The 16,393-nt window shown below is 35.5% G+C and overlaps 2 protein-coding genes across 5 annotated transcripts; both read left to right on the top strand.

The window, feature by feature from the left end:
• Positions 1-2,126: 2,126 nt before the first annotated feature.
• LOC111009008 (potassium transporter 10) lies at positions 2,127-10,016 on the top strand. Of its 2 annotated transcripts, XM_022281913.2 has the most exons (9): positions 2,127-2,465; positions 2,602-3,145; positions 3,533-3,758; positions 4,340-4,585; positions 5,535-5,585; positions 5,700-5,960; positions 6,067-6,234; positions 8,098-8,352; positions 8,881-10,016. In XM_022281913.2, the coding sequence occupies exons 2-9, from the start codon at positions 3,020-3,022 to the stop codon at positions 9,930-9,932; spliced, it is 2,385 nt and encodes a 794-aa protein (XP_022137605.1). In that variant the 5' UTR covers positions 2,127-2,465; positions 2,602-3,019; the 3' UTR covers positions 9,933-10,016. The 2 variants fall into 2 exon arrangements, with proteins under 2 accessions (XP_022137605.1, XP_022137606.1); XM_022281914.2 differs by lacking the exon at positions 2,127-2,465 and having other exon boundaries at positions 2,517-3,145.
• A 741-nt stretch (positions 10,017-10,757) lies between these two features.
• On the top strand, positions 10,758-16,349 carry LOC111008649 (potassium transporter 11). 3 transcript variants are annotated; one of them, XM_022281395.2, is made up of 9 exons: positions 10,758-11,090; positions 11,483-12,079; positions 12,318-12,543; positions 13,114-13,359; positions 13,738-13,788; positions 13,877-14,137; positions 14,224-14,391; positions 14,660-14,914; positions 15,219-16,349. In XM_022281395.2, the coding sequence occupies exons 2-9, from the start codon at positions 11,954-11,956 to the stop codon at positions 16,262-16,264; spliced, it is 2,379 nt and encodes a 792-aa protein (XP_022137087.1). In that variant the 5' UTR covers positions 10,758-11,090; positions 11,483-11,953; the 3' UTR covers positions 16,265-16,349. The 3 variants fall into 3 exon arrangements, with proteins under 3 accessions (XP_022137087.1, XP_022137090.1, XP_022137088.1); XM_022281398.2 differs by having other exon boundaries at positions 12,020-12,079; XM_022281396.2 differs by lacking the exon at positions 10,758-11,090 and having other exon boundaries at positions 11,148-12,079.
• Positions 16,350-16,393: the final 44 nt, after the last annotated feature.

A 16,393-nucleotide genomic window follows, 5' to 3' on the forward strand; every position in this document is an offset into this window, starting at 1 on the left:
GCTTTGCTTTTTGTTTAAGAAAAAATTTGAAGTTCACCTTTTTTTTTTTTTGAAACGTGAATGAAGATTCTAAAAGATGGATGATTTTATCAATTAATTTTTTTAGAAACATTATTTAGTTGTTATTGATAAATTATATTGAAGATTTTTTTTGGTCTATTTAAATTAATGGCAAAATAGATGTGTTGTTGATAATAACTTTTTGTCCTTTCTAAGAAGATGTTTTCAATTAGCAAAAACACTCTTGAGATAAAAAAAAAAAATTAAATAAATCAACCATGTTAATTTGAAAAACAAATACCCATTTCTTTTAGGAAGAAAATATTAGATTTTATAAATACTTTTTAAAATAATAAAATGAAGATTATGACGCTAGTAATTACTCGTGATAATAATATTATTTTGCAAATATAATAAAGAAAATGTTCAGTCAACTTTGTAGTTGCATTTAATATTTCATTTTTACTGTTTCATTTATACTTGTTATATATTAGGGTCTAATTGATGATGATAGGAGCCAAAGCGAGTATGGTCTAGCGGTAATTGACATTTATCTCTAACCAAAAGGTTGTGAATTCGATTCCTACTCCCACATGTTGTACTAAGAAAAGATGGATGATGAGATGATAAATTTGGGAGTTGAATATGTGTGATTTAAAATAATTATAACTAAAAAAATAACTGCACATTTGGAAATTTAATTAGATTCAAACTATTAACAATGCTTGCTACTAAAAAAAAGACTATTAAAAAAAGCTTGTTATTTATTTAGGTTATAGTATTGAAGTATTCCTAAATTGGTTTCTAAAATAAAATTTAAAAAATGATGGTTTATTTATGTAATTATTGCAATTTATTTCTGGTAAAAGAAATTTGTTGCAATTTATTCTTCCAAGAGATCATTAAAATGGAAAAAGAAAAACTCAATTAGATTGTTTGACTTTAATTATTGAGAATCTTTAGTGGTTGGAGGACTAAATACGGTATTTAAATCAAAATAAAAATTTATATTTTAGGATGAAAAACAAGACTCTATATATTATTTTATTTATTTATTCAAAAGATAAGCTAGATGTTATATTGGATAAACTTGAGAAAAAACAAATATATTTTTTGGAATTATTAATCGAAGGACTTTAAAAAAATCTAGAAGCAACATTTAATAAAAATATATATTTTTTCTTTGAATTGAGAAGTAGAATTTTTAAAATTTGATTGAAGAAATATGTCTTAATCAAATTAAAATTACATAAACAAAACAACAATAAGATAAATTAAAGTATTGACATTTTAAAATGTATATATTTTTCGTTATATCATCGAGTTAAAATTATGCAACAATAAAAACCTTTTTTTTTTTTTTTGACTTACGAAAAACTTAGTAAAGCCTACACCTACCAGAATCCAAACAAGATATCACATCTCTAAGAAAAAGTCATGAAAACTAATTTTCCAAATTCCCTTGAAATACGGAAAATTTATACAGATTTTACTTTTACCGGTTTAGAAAATCGTTTTGAAACAATAAAAGATAATTTGATTATAACTCGGTTGGTCAATAGAGTATATTTCTTTGTGCTAGGAAAAAAAAAAGGTTGTACAGAATTATTTATTTTCAGCAGCCTTTCTTATATTATACAAAAATAGCATTAAAACCTTTTTAATTGTAATTCTATTATTGAACTGGATTATGCAGTATAAAGATCGATTATTTTTCTTCCATTTTTTTAGAATTACCTCGTTGCCAATTTGGACTGGGAAGTAACTGTAATTTAATTGAAGTGATCATACGGCTGTGGAATCAATGCTCTTCTCCACCAGATTAGACAGACCCAATCAGTAGTAGGCTCCAACCAACCATCAACAACAGCGATAAAACAACGAATTGACAAGCATTATTGTTTGCTTCTCGAATTTCCTCTCAGACCCAACTTCAAAAGTTCATTTGATAGAAAAATCTGGTGCTGATTTTTAATAATTTATCCATAGTTGCATCATCCCACTTGTGCAGTAATGGAGGTAGTAAATTAATTATGAGAATCACCGAGTTGGGAACTGGGGGAAGAGACGTGTTACTTTTTCCAATGGAATTTGGAACTATTACTGCAAGCAGCGTGGGCTGATAAGGAATTTGAAGAAGGAACAAACAGGTTCCTACTTTCTCTCTCCGATTCCCTCTTTGATTTTCTCTCGCTTTAATTTCAAGAGTTGGGTTGTCTATGGAACTAATCTCAGAAAAGGCTCTTTTTCCCATACTGAACAAAGATCCAAACGAGCTTTTGAAAGCGAGGACTGAGACGTTTTGGGTATAGCACGTCTTCCCTCTCTCTCTGCCATGGAAAAGGACTGGGGCCTGGCTCTCCTATGTGTTTTGTTTTATGGGTCTGTGAGAATTCTGCTGCTCTTTTGATCCTGTGGTTTAAAGGGAACCGACCCCACTTCTGAATTTGCTGTCAAAGCGATAAGTACGAATTATTGTCTGTTTTTCTTTTTCTTCGTTAATTGTTTTTTTGTTGCTGCAAGAGCCATGACCCGTGGGGGTAAGAATACCTCTAATTGATATTTGGTTTTATTGCCTCCGTTTTGCTCCATCTGGTGTAGGTGTTCATCTGGAATCTGCATCTATCAAGTACCCACTTAAGTTGTTTTAACTTTCTGCTTGGATTGCTCTGCTCATCAGTCATCGAAGCTTGAAGCCTGGGATTATGGTGATTTGAAATTTTAACTTGGTGGGTGTCCATTTCTTAATCAGTCTTTGGCTCTTGGGTATAGAGACTTGATGTGAAGTTTTGTGCATGGTGTCTGCTTCATCTTATGTTATTCGGGACATGCGAACTTGCCAAATTGAGGAATCGGCCATCATCCACTTTGTTTCTCAGCTTTAATTAGCCGGCGTGGAGTTCGTAGCTGGGGTTGAATATAGATCTCAAGTAAAGATCAGGCCTCCGTGGTTGGGTTTTATTGAGGATTTTTTTGACTGGGTTCATTTGATTGGGTGTCTTTTCAAATTGGAACTAAGATGAATTCTCGAGTGGAAATCGATGAGGACTCTGAAACGAAGGGAAGTATGTGGGTTCTAGACCAGAAGCTCGATCAGCCTATGGATGAAGAAGCTGGGAGACTTAGCAATATGTACAAAGAAAAGGTACCGCTGGTTCTTTGTGTATTAGGTGTGAGAAAGTTAGAAGTTGTCAACTGCACCATTCTGCAACTAAAGCAGTACCATAAATGTCCATTAATCCTTGCTCAGTTATATGTTTTCTTAACCCATCAACTGTCAGGTCATTACCGGATCTTTGTTTCCCAAAACTGCAACTGTCTAACTAGTTCAAATCCACTTTATAAGTTACATTGTAGGGTTTAATGATATATTGCTAAGGTCTTAGAGAAATGAATATGTGCTGGTACTTTGACGATTCCATCAAATGTAGCAGTGGATAAATTGTGTAACTAATATAACTGCATGATTTTAGTGGGTTGTGAGGAAATTTATCTGGTGATCATTCATCTCATAAGATCTTATATTTTCCAGAAATTCTCCGGATTGTTGCTTCTTCGACTTGCATACCAAAGCCTTGGAGTGGTCTATGGAGATTTGGGGACTTCTCCCCTGTATGTTTTTTACAATACATTTCCTCGTGGAATTTCTGATCCGGAGGATGTAGTTGGAGCACTTTCATTGATTATATACTCTCTCACTCTCATTCCACTCATAAAGTATGTGTTTATCGTGTGTAAAGCAAATGACAATGGTCAAGGTAAGCCAGTTGTGTATAGGCCCAATTCCAAACAATTGTAACTGGATTGAGAAAATGTAGAGTGCTAAAAAGAATCTTATGATGTCCTCTTTTCCGATGTTGTGGCTTTTAAACAAAAGTGTTCCAATTGTTGTTTCCCATCCCCTTTTGTTTTTCAGTTGTCCTCTTTGTTGGAGAACATGTTCCTCAAACATGGTGCCCTATATCTCCTTCCAAAGAAAGTAAAGGCAACTGAGGCATCAAAGGTCCTGGTTGAGATTGTTGTATCATGTCACCTATTAAATTTTTATTGTTACATGTACGTTTTCGCTGCAGAAAGAAGCATTTATCTTTGTCATGCACTAAATCACTTGTGAAAATAGCTTCATATGCAAACCAATTTTAGTGGTGCAACTGCACATAACATTAAATTTTTGAGTCAAATATGACAGACACTTAGAACTTCCATCTAAATTTTTGGTTTATTTAATATATATATTTTACTTTTTGATTTTGATCAAAGAACCTGAGAACCTGTACTCTACACAAACATATATATTGGCTACAGGTTACAGTTCCCCTAAGTTAACCTATCTGTGTAGGTGGAACATTTGCTCTCTACTCCTTGCTATGTCGTCATGCAAAAGTAAAAACTATTCCAAACCAACATCGAACTGACGAGGAGTTAACAACATATAGCCGCTCTAAATTTCATGAGCAATCGTTTGCTGCTAAAACTAAAGGATGGCTTGAGAGACAAGCATCCAGGAAGAATGCGTTGCTTATTCTTGTCCTTGTTGGCACTTCCATGGTAGTTGGAGATGGAATTCTCACTCCTGCAATATCGGGTATTATTTCTTTTTAGCAATAGTTCCAAAGGACCGGCACCCCCCCCCCCCCCCCCCCCCCCCCCCCCCCATAATTCATAGCTATTACTTATCTGTCGGCCTGTGGTTGTCTTTCATCCACTCCTTAGGAAAAACCAAAGATATATATTCCTCACTATAGTGTATAAACAGGTAGAAGCTAATATTTCTGATCATAAGAATCACTGCTAATATTTACATTTTTCCTCAACTCAAATATCATTTCATGTCATGTAGGATTTAGACTAGGAATATGGTTAGATTCCTCAAACTTGTATTTTACTGTTATTATTCACTTTTCTTTCTCACACAATCTTTCTATTTCTCAGCAAATATTTCTCTCTTATGTTATACAGCTAGCTATTTGGTGATTAAGCAGAAGGATATATTTTACTCAATCCAATTCAAAATAAAAGTACTTTCACGATTTATTCACATTTGGTAATTTAAACATAAGGAGGATATAATATGGGCAGTTAAGTCTTTATATGCAACTTCTTACTTCCATTGAAGGGAATTTCAAATTAACTCAAGACGCATAGTTCTCAAGATGTAGGAAAAAAACCAATCTGAGAACCAGCCTTGTTTTGACCACATGATGTTGGATTTCAGCACATTAGAATAAATGTATTAGATGAAATCAATCAAATCCATTCATAGTGTAGCCACTGAAAATGAATATGATACATCTCAGTCTTGTATGCATCACATAAGTAATTAAATTTTTTGCTATTGCATCTACTACCTCTTCTCCGTTTCACTAGAAATTTCTTGTTAATTGAATAATAGATATGTATTAAGTTGGAGACATGTTAATTTGATCACTTCTTACTCCTATAATGACTTAGCCAGTATGTGTGTGCTTGATTGTTTTGGATACTGTATTGCATCTGTAAACATACAATTAACCTAACCTTACTGTCATCAACAGTTTTATCGGCTGCGGGAGGTATCAAAGTAAACCACCCCCGTGTGAGCAATGGTATTTTGCTGATTCTGAATCTAAAAATATTTCTTAAACTGCTCCGTATTCCTGTTTCCGTCCACTTTATTTTTTCTACCAAGGTCTGAAAAATGTCTTTTTTCTGTGGTGCAGATGTAGTTGTGCTTGTTGCTGTTGTAATACTAGTAGGACTATTCAGCTTGCAACGCTATGGTACTGATAGAGTTAGTTGGCTGTTTGCTCCAGTTGTGCTACTTTGGTTCCTATTAATTGGAGGTATAGGCTTGTTCAACATCTGGAAATATGATAAAAGCATTCTAAGAGCCTTTTCACCTGTGTATATTTATCGCTATTTTAGAAGGCGGGGGATGGATGGTTGGACGTCCCTCGGAGGTGTTCTGCTGAGTATAACAGGTAATTTAAAAAAAAAAAAGTTTTTTCAAAGCTAATACCAAATAAAATGCACTTAGATATTCAAGATTTGTTTATTTTCATTTCTAATGATTTGTTGTAAATTCAGGCACAGAGGCTCTGTTTGCCGATCTGGCTCATTTTCGTGTAGCAGCTATTCAGATTGCTTTTACAGTAGTTGTTTTTCCTTGCCTTCTCTTGGCATATTCTGGACAAGCTGCCTACCTTATGAACAATAAAGACCATGTGGTTGACGCCTTCTATCGTTCAATCCCAGGTCTTCTTTCTTTCTCTTTGGTATCTAATGACAGATTTGCTTAAATGATACCTTTAACGTTGCTTGAGAACTTCCATAATTCTATTTGATAAGAAACTTCCATAATTTCTTTTAAAAAATTTTAATGAGAAACAACTTCTATTGCAATCAAAAGATAATTATTAGAGAAAAGGGGACTATATTTCTAATTCACCTAGAAAATAAAAGAACTCTCTAATTCATCAAACAGAAAAGGGCACGTTGTGAAGCTCAAACACTTCTCTGAGGCTAAGTATTAGTGAACAAAATGGAACAAGTATTAGCCATTCCCCTCCCCAAAAAGGAAATGTACTCTGTATTTTTGTTAAGAATTAGTTTGAATAAATAAATTTACTTCAACCTAACAATTAACATTTTGAAATTAGTGGTGATTATCATGACATCATATTTTTAGTTGAATTCTCATTTCCTGCCTTGTTTATTTCTCTCATTTCAATGTTAGTATCCATTTTAGTTTGATTTATCAAAGTTTGAGCCCACATGTGAAAGAAAAACTTGAGAATCAAAATCAATGAGTAACTTTTTCCTTTTTAGTACAAGTGGGGTAGGGGGATTCAAACTCACAACCTCATGGTTGAAGATAGGTGCCAATACTACTAAGCTAAGTTCATGCTGGCAAATTAATGAGTAATTTAACTTTCACTAAATATTTTAAGGTATAAACTAACCTTCATCAAGGTTAGAGGTTCGAATCTCCACCCCAACCATTGTTGATGATTTCAAAAAAAATATATTTTAAGTATTTATTATAACGGCTATATTGCAATACCTATGATAGAGATTAAGAAGTTAATGTATCAAACTTATAGTTGGGACAAACAAAACCCAAGTGCTTATTGGAAAAATTTATGAAGTTTTTCATGCACCATATTGTTATTCCAACTTTAGGTTACCCTAATTTGTCAATTATAACGTTAGTTTTGGTGTGACATAATTATTAAATTTCAGTTTTATTCTATTATGTATGTTATAACATAGGAGATTGTTACAATGTATTAGAAAATGTATTAATACTTTTAAGAGAAAAAATGAACGAATATGCCCTTACCATGCCTATTTACTGGTCTTTTTGAGAATGGAGGGTTGTTGTTGTATCCGTGTTTCATGTTTGCTTCCATGATTCTCAGTGGCCAGTTACAAAGTTCCTCTATGATTGGAGATAAGGATGTAAAAATAAATTCTCCTGAAACTCTCAATGTTACGCACTCCCAGAAAAAATTCCTTGATTTCTTTACCTTCAAATCTCTCTTAAACTCGACATAACCAACTTCTTTCTTTCTTTTTTCAAATCTCTCTAGGCTAGCGATGTGCACTCCGACTAACCCTATGGGATAATTGTCTGGTCCCACAATTTTTTTGTTTTAGGAAACTCATAAATATTCAATATTTTATATAGGTGGCCATGACAGTTGACATCAATATACTTGATGTAATCCTATCATCCATAGTACTAAGAGACAGTTGACATCACTATACTTGATTTAATCCTATCAATCCGTACTACTAGGAAATTATGAACAGTCCTGTGTTTTTTTCACAGTTTGTAAAAAGTGATGTTTGTGAAATAGACTAGTGCACCATTAATCATGTGATGTTTGTGCTGACCGAGCATCTCATTGAGGCTACTAAGAATTACCCTTTTTGGGCTGCTTAGATTTGTTAAATTGGTGAAGTCTACATGTTTTTTCTGTATGGAAACTGGAAAACCAATGATATCTCTGTCATTGTTCTCTTCTCTCGTTGTAGCATCGGAGTTTCAATAGCATGATGCTGGAAGTGCATTGCAAATACTTAAAAATGATGTGCTGACATCTCTCTTTGCAGAGTCCATATATTGGCCAGTGTTCTTTGTTGCAACTGCTGCTGCTATAGTTGCTAGTCAGGCAACTATATCTGCAACATTTTCAATAATCAAGCAGGCTCTTGCTCATGGCTGCTTTCCCAGAGTTAAAGTTGTCCATACGTCAAAGAACTTTCTCGGCCAGATATACGTTCCTGATATTAACTGGATCCTCATGCTTCTTTGCATTTCTGTGACAGCAGGATTTAAGAATCAAAGCCAAATTGGAAACGCATATGGTAAGTGGCACTCTGTTGTTAGCGGTTTTATAATGAAATTGTTGCATTGACTGGGTGACATAACACCATTCAATTTAGATGACAGTATAATGCATGCAAATTGAGGATTATATCTCTATCTCACTCTTGATATTGGAACACAAGATCCAATATTTGAACTGTTGAACATTTTGCCACAATTCAGTCGCAGCAAGATAAATCTTTGAAATTAGTAGCGTAATGAGGTAGAATTGAATTAAATTCATTGTTATCTGCTGCTCAAGAATATTGGGACATAAAGTGATGGCTGATTGAGTAGGTGGTGTCTGTTTGGATTTCCAGAAAAAGTCGGCATAATAAACATTGTATGAGATAGCTATTGAAGTTTGCAGGAGAGCTGAAGCATTCGAATTAGATCTGTTTTTTTCATTTAGGATATAGTCTACATAGCGATATAAATAACCGAAGATAGAATGTTATTCATGCATTTAACTTTCTTGTTGGTGCATAGAACTCCATTTAAAGCTCTCCATATTTCTCTTTCAACAGGGACAGCAGTGGTGGTAGTCATGCTTGTGACCACATTGCTTATGATTCTAATCATGATCTTGGTGTGGCGCTGTCATTGGGTCATCGCCATGATTTTCACCGGATTGTCGCTAATCGTGGAGTGCAGTTACTTTTCTGCTGTTCTCTTCAAGGTTGATCAAGGTGGCTGGGTCCCCCTTGTGATTGCTGCAGCCTTTCTCATCATCATGTATGTGTGGCATTACGGTACTGTTAAACGATATGAATTCGAGCTGCACAGTAAAGTTTCAATGGCATGGATTCTCGGGCTTGGTCCCAGTCTTGGACTAGTCCGCGTTCCTGGAATTGGACTCGTGTACACCGAGCTAGCAAGCGGCGTACCTCACATATTTTCCCACTTCATTACAAATCTGCCTGCCATTCATTCTGTTGTTGTGTTTGTCTGTGTGAAATACCTTCCAGTCTACACAGTGCCAGAGGAAGAAAGGTTCCTGGTAAAGCGGATCGGACCCAAGAATTTCCACATGTTCCGTTGCGTCGCGAGATACGGTTATAAAGACCTCCACAAAAAGGACGATGATTTTGAGAAAAAGCTTTTTGATAGCATCTTCCTCTTTGTGAGGCTTGAATCCATGATGGAAGGATGTTCAGACTCTGATGAGTACAGTTTGTATGGTCAGCAAACTGAGCATTCAAGGGATGGCCTGTTGATTGGCAACCATGGAAATGGAAATGCAGCTTCATCCAATGTGGACACAACGTTCTCATCAGTTGACTCGATCGTGCCCGTTAGATCTCCCGTGCGTTCAAATAACACGGTAAGATCATCTGGGCAGGCAAGCAACCACACCGATAGCGACGAGATAGAATTCTTGATTAGGTGTAGAGATGCTGGGGTGGTGCACATACTGGGGAACACTGTAATTAGAGCAAGAAGGGAATCAAAATTTTACAAGAAGATAGCTGTTGATTACGTTTATGCCTTTCTTAGGAAGATTTGCAGGGAGAACAGTGTGATTTTCAATGTTCCTCATGAGAGTCTATTAAATGTTGGCCAAATTTTCTATGTATAGTTTCATTTTATTTAGTGATGGAATCAAATCTGTTATATATACTTTGGAAAGCTTTAATGCAGCATCATTTTTTTGCATGACTCACTTATATTTTACTGTGGAAGCCCCAGCATTCTCTGCATCATTGAACATTTTATTTGGTGTTTTTCTAGGAGTTGAAAAATCGAATCTTCTTTTTGGACAAAAAATAAAAAGGAGAAGAAAAATTAATTTCTCAAGAGTATATTAAATAATATTAAAAGTTACAAGCTAAAGATTGAAGTTAATTTATAAGGTATGTCAAAGGGTTAATACAAACGTCAAATATATATATATATATATTTCTTTTCTTTTTCTTTTTCTTTTTTTTTTTTTTTTGCAAAGCTATTTCTCTCATTAAATAAGAGGTAAAGATTATAATGTTAACTTCAAAAAAATATTATAATATTCACTTGGAATAACTAATTTAAATGCAATAATTATTTTTATAAAGAAGTTATATTCGTTTAATACAAATTTCACTCTTGGAAACATATTTGAATTCTTAATCAAAATTTTAAAAAATAAAAAAGAATTGAAAATCATTTTTTTCTATTTTCAAAATTAATGTTGTAAGCTTAATTTGTAAAAGTGGATAATAAAAAATAAAATAGTTATAATTTTGAAGAAGATTTATAATTAAATTTCTAGAAAACAACTTTAGAAGTTGACCATGCACCTACCAAGTCCAAGTGTTATCAACTTATCCAAAAACAAAAAATAAAAATAAAAATAAAACAAATAAAGAATTATCATGTGCGGCGGTGTCACTTGCAAGTGTGCCAAAATACTATTAAATCTTAATTTCGGATACCCACCATTACCACCAATGAAGCTTTTGATTCGAATTTTTTGTTTTTTTCTTCAACCTCTCATCTCGATTTGGTCCAACATCAGACGGATGCTATTGAATTGGAGGTGGACCGGCCACCGTGGTGTCGCACTCCGATCATCAGAATCAGGTAGAATTCGTTGACGCAGTACAGTAGAAGGAGGAGAAATCAATTTTGAAACGTCTATGGAAACTGTGGTAAATCTTAAGAACCTAAGAGAAGAAATCATGGACTTTGAACTCCTGAGCCCTAGAGATCTTCAACGAAGGTGTTCTGTCTGTTTCAATTTTCAAAGGAGTCGTAGGAGGTAATTCCTCAGTCCTCCTCATTTCTTCAGTTCGCTGTTTTTGAACTTGTGAACTTTGGAGTGAGTGAGTTTTCGTCGCGTTGGGAATATAATATTTCGTATGCCGATTTGAGCGAGATTTGCGCATAACCGTAAGCAATAATGCAATATACGTAATGCTTTATGATATATAATGATGACCAGAGAAATAAAAAATTGTATTGATGGCCTCAATTAGTATTCAGTGTTTTCGTACTGTTTAGACAGCACTGTCAAAGACTTTTATTTTGTCACCCACTTCCGCAGCTTCCTACGGACATTATTAATTTTCAATATAAATAAATAGCCATGTCTGAGTTAATCAAATACCAGATCGCGGAGGGTTCCTTTACTTGTTAAATGTTTTACTGTAGATTTGATTGGCGTGGTTAAGTCGAATTCACCTCAGCTTCGTCCTGGTTGATGAACAAGTCTATCCTTCCGAATTTCTTTTCCTTTTGGCCGTTTCCTGATTTCTGACGTGGATTTTTTCTGTTCGCCTGGAATCGGAGTTCTGGGATTTCCGAGATTTCTGCTAATAATTTGATCTGTTGCTTCGTTGTCGTTACCCTGTTGGGATTCGGGTTCTTCCAGGTCTAGATTCTTTTGCGTTTTCATAGCTGAAACTTGTCGGTGGGATTCAGCTTTCTTTTCTACTCAGGGATTGAAAACGCAAATCAATCGTGAATTTAGTCTGCTGTTCAACAGAGGAACCGACATATAGTCACGGTGCTCTCTCGTTACATTTCTCTTCCACAGCATTTTGGAAATTTCGTTGATCTATTGTGAAAGACGATATCAATAGGTTTAATAAGCTCAGGAAAGAAAGGTCTTATTTTTAAAAAATGGCGTCAAGATTCACGCCTGGTGAGGATACTGATGATAAAGATAGTATCTGGGTTTTGGATCAGGAACTCGACCAGCCAATGGATGAGGAGGCTAAGCGGCTAAAAAATACGTTTCAGGAAAAGGTGCGTTACAAATCCCTTCCTCCCGCTTAGTGCATGCGTGCGTGTCCAAGTTTTGGAAGCTCAACACATGCATCTAGCCCTCTTTTCCTCATTTTACTTGGAACTCCATATTATAACAGTTCGCCATTTCTTTACTGCCATTTAGTAAAACCAAAGTTTTGTGAATTTTAAAGTGAGAGTTTAATTATGTAGATGATTTGCTTTCCCTGATGATTCATTGCTCATTTTTTTCCCTTAGGATCAATCTATATTTTTAATCCTACAACTTGCATTCCAAAGCCTTGGAATAGTCTACGGAGATTTAGGTACTTCCCCTTTGTATGTCTTCTACAACACATTCCCTGACGGAGTTGAAGATACAGAGGACTTGATAGGGGCATTGTCATTGATTATATACTCTCTAACCCTCATTCCCCTTATAAAGTATGTATTCATTGTCTGCAAGGCAAATGACAATGGTCAAGGTAATTTGATTTCAACTGTAAGTTACCTCTACTCGAGAACGCTTTTGCTGTAATATTATAAAGATATGTCTATTTCTACAATTTTTAAGATTAATCTCTGTTTTCATGGTAGCTGTTAATGTTGGGGACTCTTAGAAGTTAGAACTTAGCCTTCCTCTCTTATACATTCTCAGGCATTATCAATCACCGTGGTGAGATATTTATAAAGGGATATTGTTCCTTACATACGCATTTAAAAGTTCTCTTTGCGCTTGTTTTAGAATGAGGTACTGTCCTGATGATATCATTTCACAGATGGATAAATAAAGGACGCATGAAACCAACAAAGAACGAAAAGACTTCATGACATAAGTATAAAGATCATATTCTTTGGCAAATGTAGTCTATCTATCTTGGAAATGAATTACTGATGAGAAGTAAATTTTATTTACATTCTTTCTAGATATCCTTCTTTCATTATTTGAAGAGAATTTTATAAAATTGAGGTGTATCTATTAAATGGTGTCAGAGGTTTCCCATTTGATACTGATGAGGGACTCCTTAAGAAAAATTTGCTCTCCCTTGGTGCAGGTGGAACATTTGCTTTATATTCATTACTATGCCGTCATGCAAAAATATTAACTATTCCTAACCATGATCATACTGATGAGAAGCTTACAACTTATAGTCGTTCTACGTACCGCGAACAATCATTTGCTGCAAAGACTAAGAGATGGCTAGAAGGACATCATTTTAAGAAAAACATGCTTATTGTTCTCGTTCTTGTTGGCTCTTGTATGGTGATTGGGGATGGAATTTTAACACCTGCTATCTCAGGTACTGGTTACTCATTTTAAACCTGGAACTGTAATTATAATTTCTTATGGAATCTTTTAGTGACATCATAGAAAAAGTAGAGCGGTTAGAGAAGTAGACGAAATAGTCATGGGATAGCATAGCAACATGTTGGGAGTATTCGTGCATGGACTTTTAAGGAACATTCCAATTTCTCGGAGTTTCATGTCCACCTGAGTGTGGCTAGTCCTATTTTGTTTCTATAATGCTTTCATTGCAAAAGAAACCTCATACAAGTTGTCACGTATTTGGAACATTTTGGTGTACCTACAACTGTGGATATACCTCAATTTAATTTTCTAATATGAAATTCTGAGTTTAATTGCATCACAATATGATTGAACTTATTATAATCTGCAGTTCTTTCTGCTGTTGGGGGGATCAACGTTGGTCGTGCAAAGATAAGTAACGGTATCTTCGTGGTCCTGAAACATTCCTTTGCACTCACTCTTTCAATCATCTCTTTATTAATAATTCAAGTTCTCATTCTTTGTTCCAGATGTAGCTGTTCTTGTTGCTATTGCCATACTTATTGTCTTGTTTAGCATGCAACGTTATGGTTCGGATAAAGTTGGTTGGCTTTTTGCCCCAGTAGTTTTTGTGTGGTTCATCTTAATAGGAGGCATCGGAATATTTAACATCTGGAAATATGATAACAGTGTCCTCAGAGCTTTCTCTCCTGTATATATATATTGGTATTTCAAAAGGGGAGGGAAAGCTGGATGGACATCCCTTGGAGGGATCATGCTTAGCATAACAGGTAGGTTACTTACATGTTACTATTAGTCCAGAATGTCAAGTGATCTATGTGTAATTTCTGACCTCTAATATGGGAATATATTACAGGAACGGAAGCACTTTTTGCAGACCTATCCCATTTTCCTGTTTCCTCCATACAAATTGCTTTCACAGTAGTTGTATTTCCTTGCCTTCTTTTAGCCTACTCTGGACAAGCTGCCTATCTTATGAAAAACCCAGATTACGTTGTCGGTGCCTTCTATCATTCAATTCCAGGTTTGTTTTGAATTTAGTTTCTACGAGCATATTGCTTTAGAACTTTCTCATGCACTGCCAGGTTGAAACATTGGCCAGATGTTGAAAAAGTTGGGAAAACAAAGTCAGCGTAGCTCATTATTAGTATTTTCACAAAGTTTTTTTATCCTACCCAAATGAGTTTGTCGATATTGTAATCTTTCCACAATAGATAATACATTTTTCAATTCAAGGGGTGGATGTTGCCTTGAACCGAAAATGATAAGGTATTCCGTATTCGTGTCTGCAGACAATATATATTGGCCAGTATTTGTTGTTGCAACTGCCGCGGCTGTTGTTGCAAGCCAAGCCACCATATCTGCAACCTTTTCATTAGTCAAGCAAGCGCTTGCACTCGGTTGCTTTCCAAGAGTTAAAGTTGTTCATACTTCTAAGAAGTTCCGCAATCAGATATACATTCCTGATATTAATTGGATCCTGATGGTCCTTTGCATTGCCGTGACAGCTGGATTCAAAAATCAAAGCCAAATTGGAAACGCTTCTGGTAAGTTTTAGTTCTTCAATAGCTATGTTTTTATCTAATCCATTAGTTTTCCTCATAGTAATATGTTCAAATATTGAAGGCTGTGATCACATATAATTGCATGGGAGTCAATTTTCTTATTCCACAACCCTTTTATCTATCCTGTAAGTATTCTTGGTAGATCATGAACAATCAAATTTTCATGGTAGCCTTTGTTCAAAAGAGATGAATGGGAGATCTAGTTTCTTTCTTCACTATGGATGTTTTAGGTGGCTTTATCCCTTGTCATACGTGGCTCCATAACACATTTTCTGTGTTACAACAGGGACAGCAGTGATAATAGTGATGTTGGTGACCACATTTCTCATGACTTTGATAATGATATTAGTGTGGCGCTGCCACTGGACTCTAGTCCTGCTCTTCACTTGCTTATCACTGATAGTGGAGGGTACCTACTTCTCCTCAGTTGTCCAGAAGGTTTATCAAGGTGGATGGGTTCCATTGGTCATAGCAGCAGCATTTTTCATCATCATGTACGTTTGGCATTATGGTACAGCTAAACGTTATGAGATTGAGATGCACAGTAAGGTTTCAATGGCATGGATTCTTGGCCTTGGCCCAAGTTTAGGGCTTGTAAGGGTGCCTGGGATAGGGCTTGTGTACACAGAACTAGCAAGTGGAGTCCCCCATATCTTTTCTCACTTCATCACAAACTTGCCTGCCATTCATTCTGTTGTGGTTTTTGTCTGCTTGAAGTGTCTGCCTGTCTGCACAGTCCCGGAAGAGGAGAGATTTCTGGTAAAGCGTATTGGACCGAGGAATTTCCGCATGTTTCGCTGTGTAGCTAGATATGGTTACAAAGACCTCCACAAGAGAGATGATGATTTTGAGAAGAAACTATTTGATAGCCTCTTCTTGTTTGTTCGACTCGAGTCCCTACTGGATGCTGGGTCTTCGGAATCGGATGTGTCTAGCTTACTCGATCAGCAAACTGAAGCAACTATAGATTTCCAGCCGGAAAAGCCTAATTCAAATAGATCCTCCGTGGAATTGACAGACCTTCCAACGGCAGACTCGATCCAGCTTGCCAATTCTCCATTGCAGCAGAACCATACCATCATATCACCCAGTCAAGAAAACATTCAGACTGAGACGGATGAGTTAGAATTCTTGGTTAGCTGTAAAAACGTTGGAGTTGTACACATTCTTGGAAATACAGTAATGAGAGCTAGGAGGGACTCCAGTTTCTACAAAAAGGTAGCCATTGATTATATATATGCATTTCTTAGGAAGATCTGCAGGGAGAACAGCGTAATGTTCAATGTTCCCCATGAGAGTTTGCTTAATGTTGGGCAAACATTCTATATATAACTGTTTAGCATCTGTAAGAAATGTTGATCTAATTGATTCCTTGCACTCTTAAAGTTAAAGAGTTTATCCATCAAGATTACTTCAAGGCATGTGCAACCAAAGCAAATGTTGGCTTAATCAATCCATGGA

Source organism: Momordica charantia, assembly GCF_013281855.1.
Source record: "Momordica charantia cultivar OHB3-1 chromosome 3 unlocalized genomic scaffold, Mcharantia_2.0 BLBB01000003.1, whole genome shotgun sequence".
NCBI classification, from domain to species: domain Eukaryota; kingdom Viridiplantae; phylum Streptophyta; class Magnoliopsida; order Cucurbitales; family Cucurbitaceae; genus Momordica; species Momordica charantia.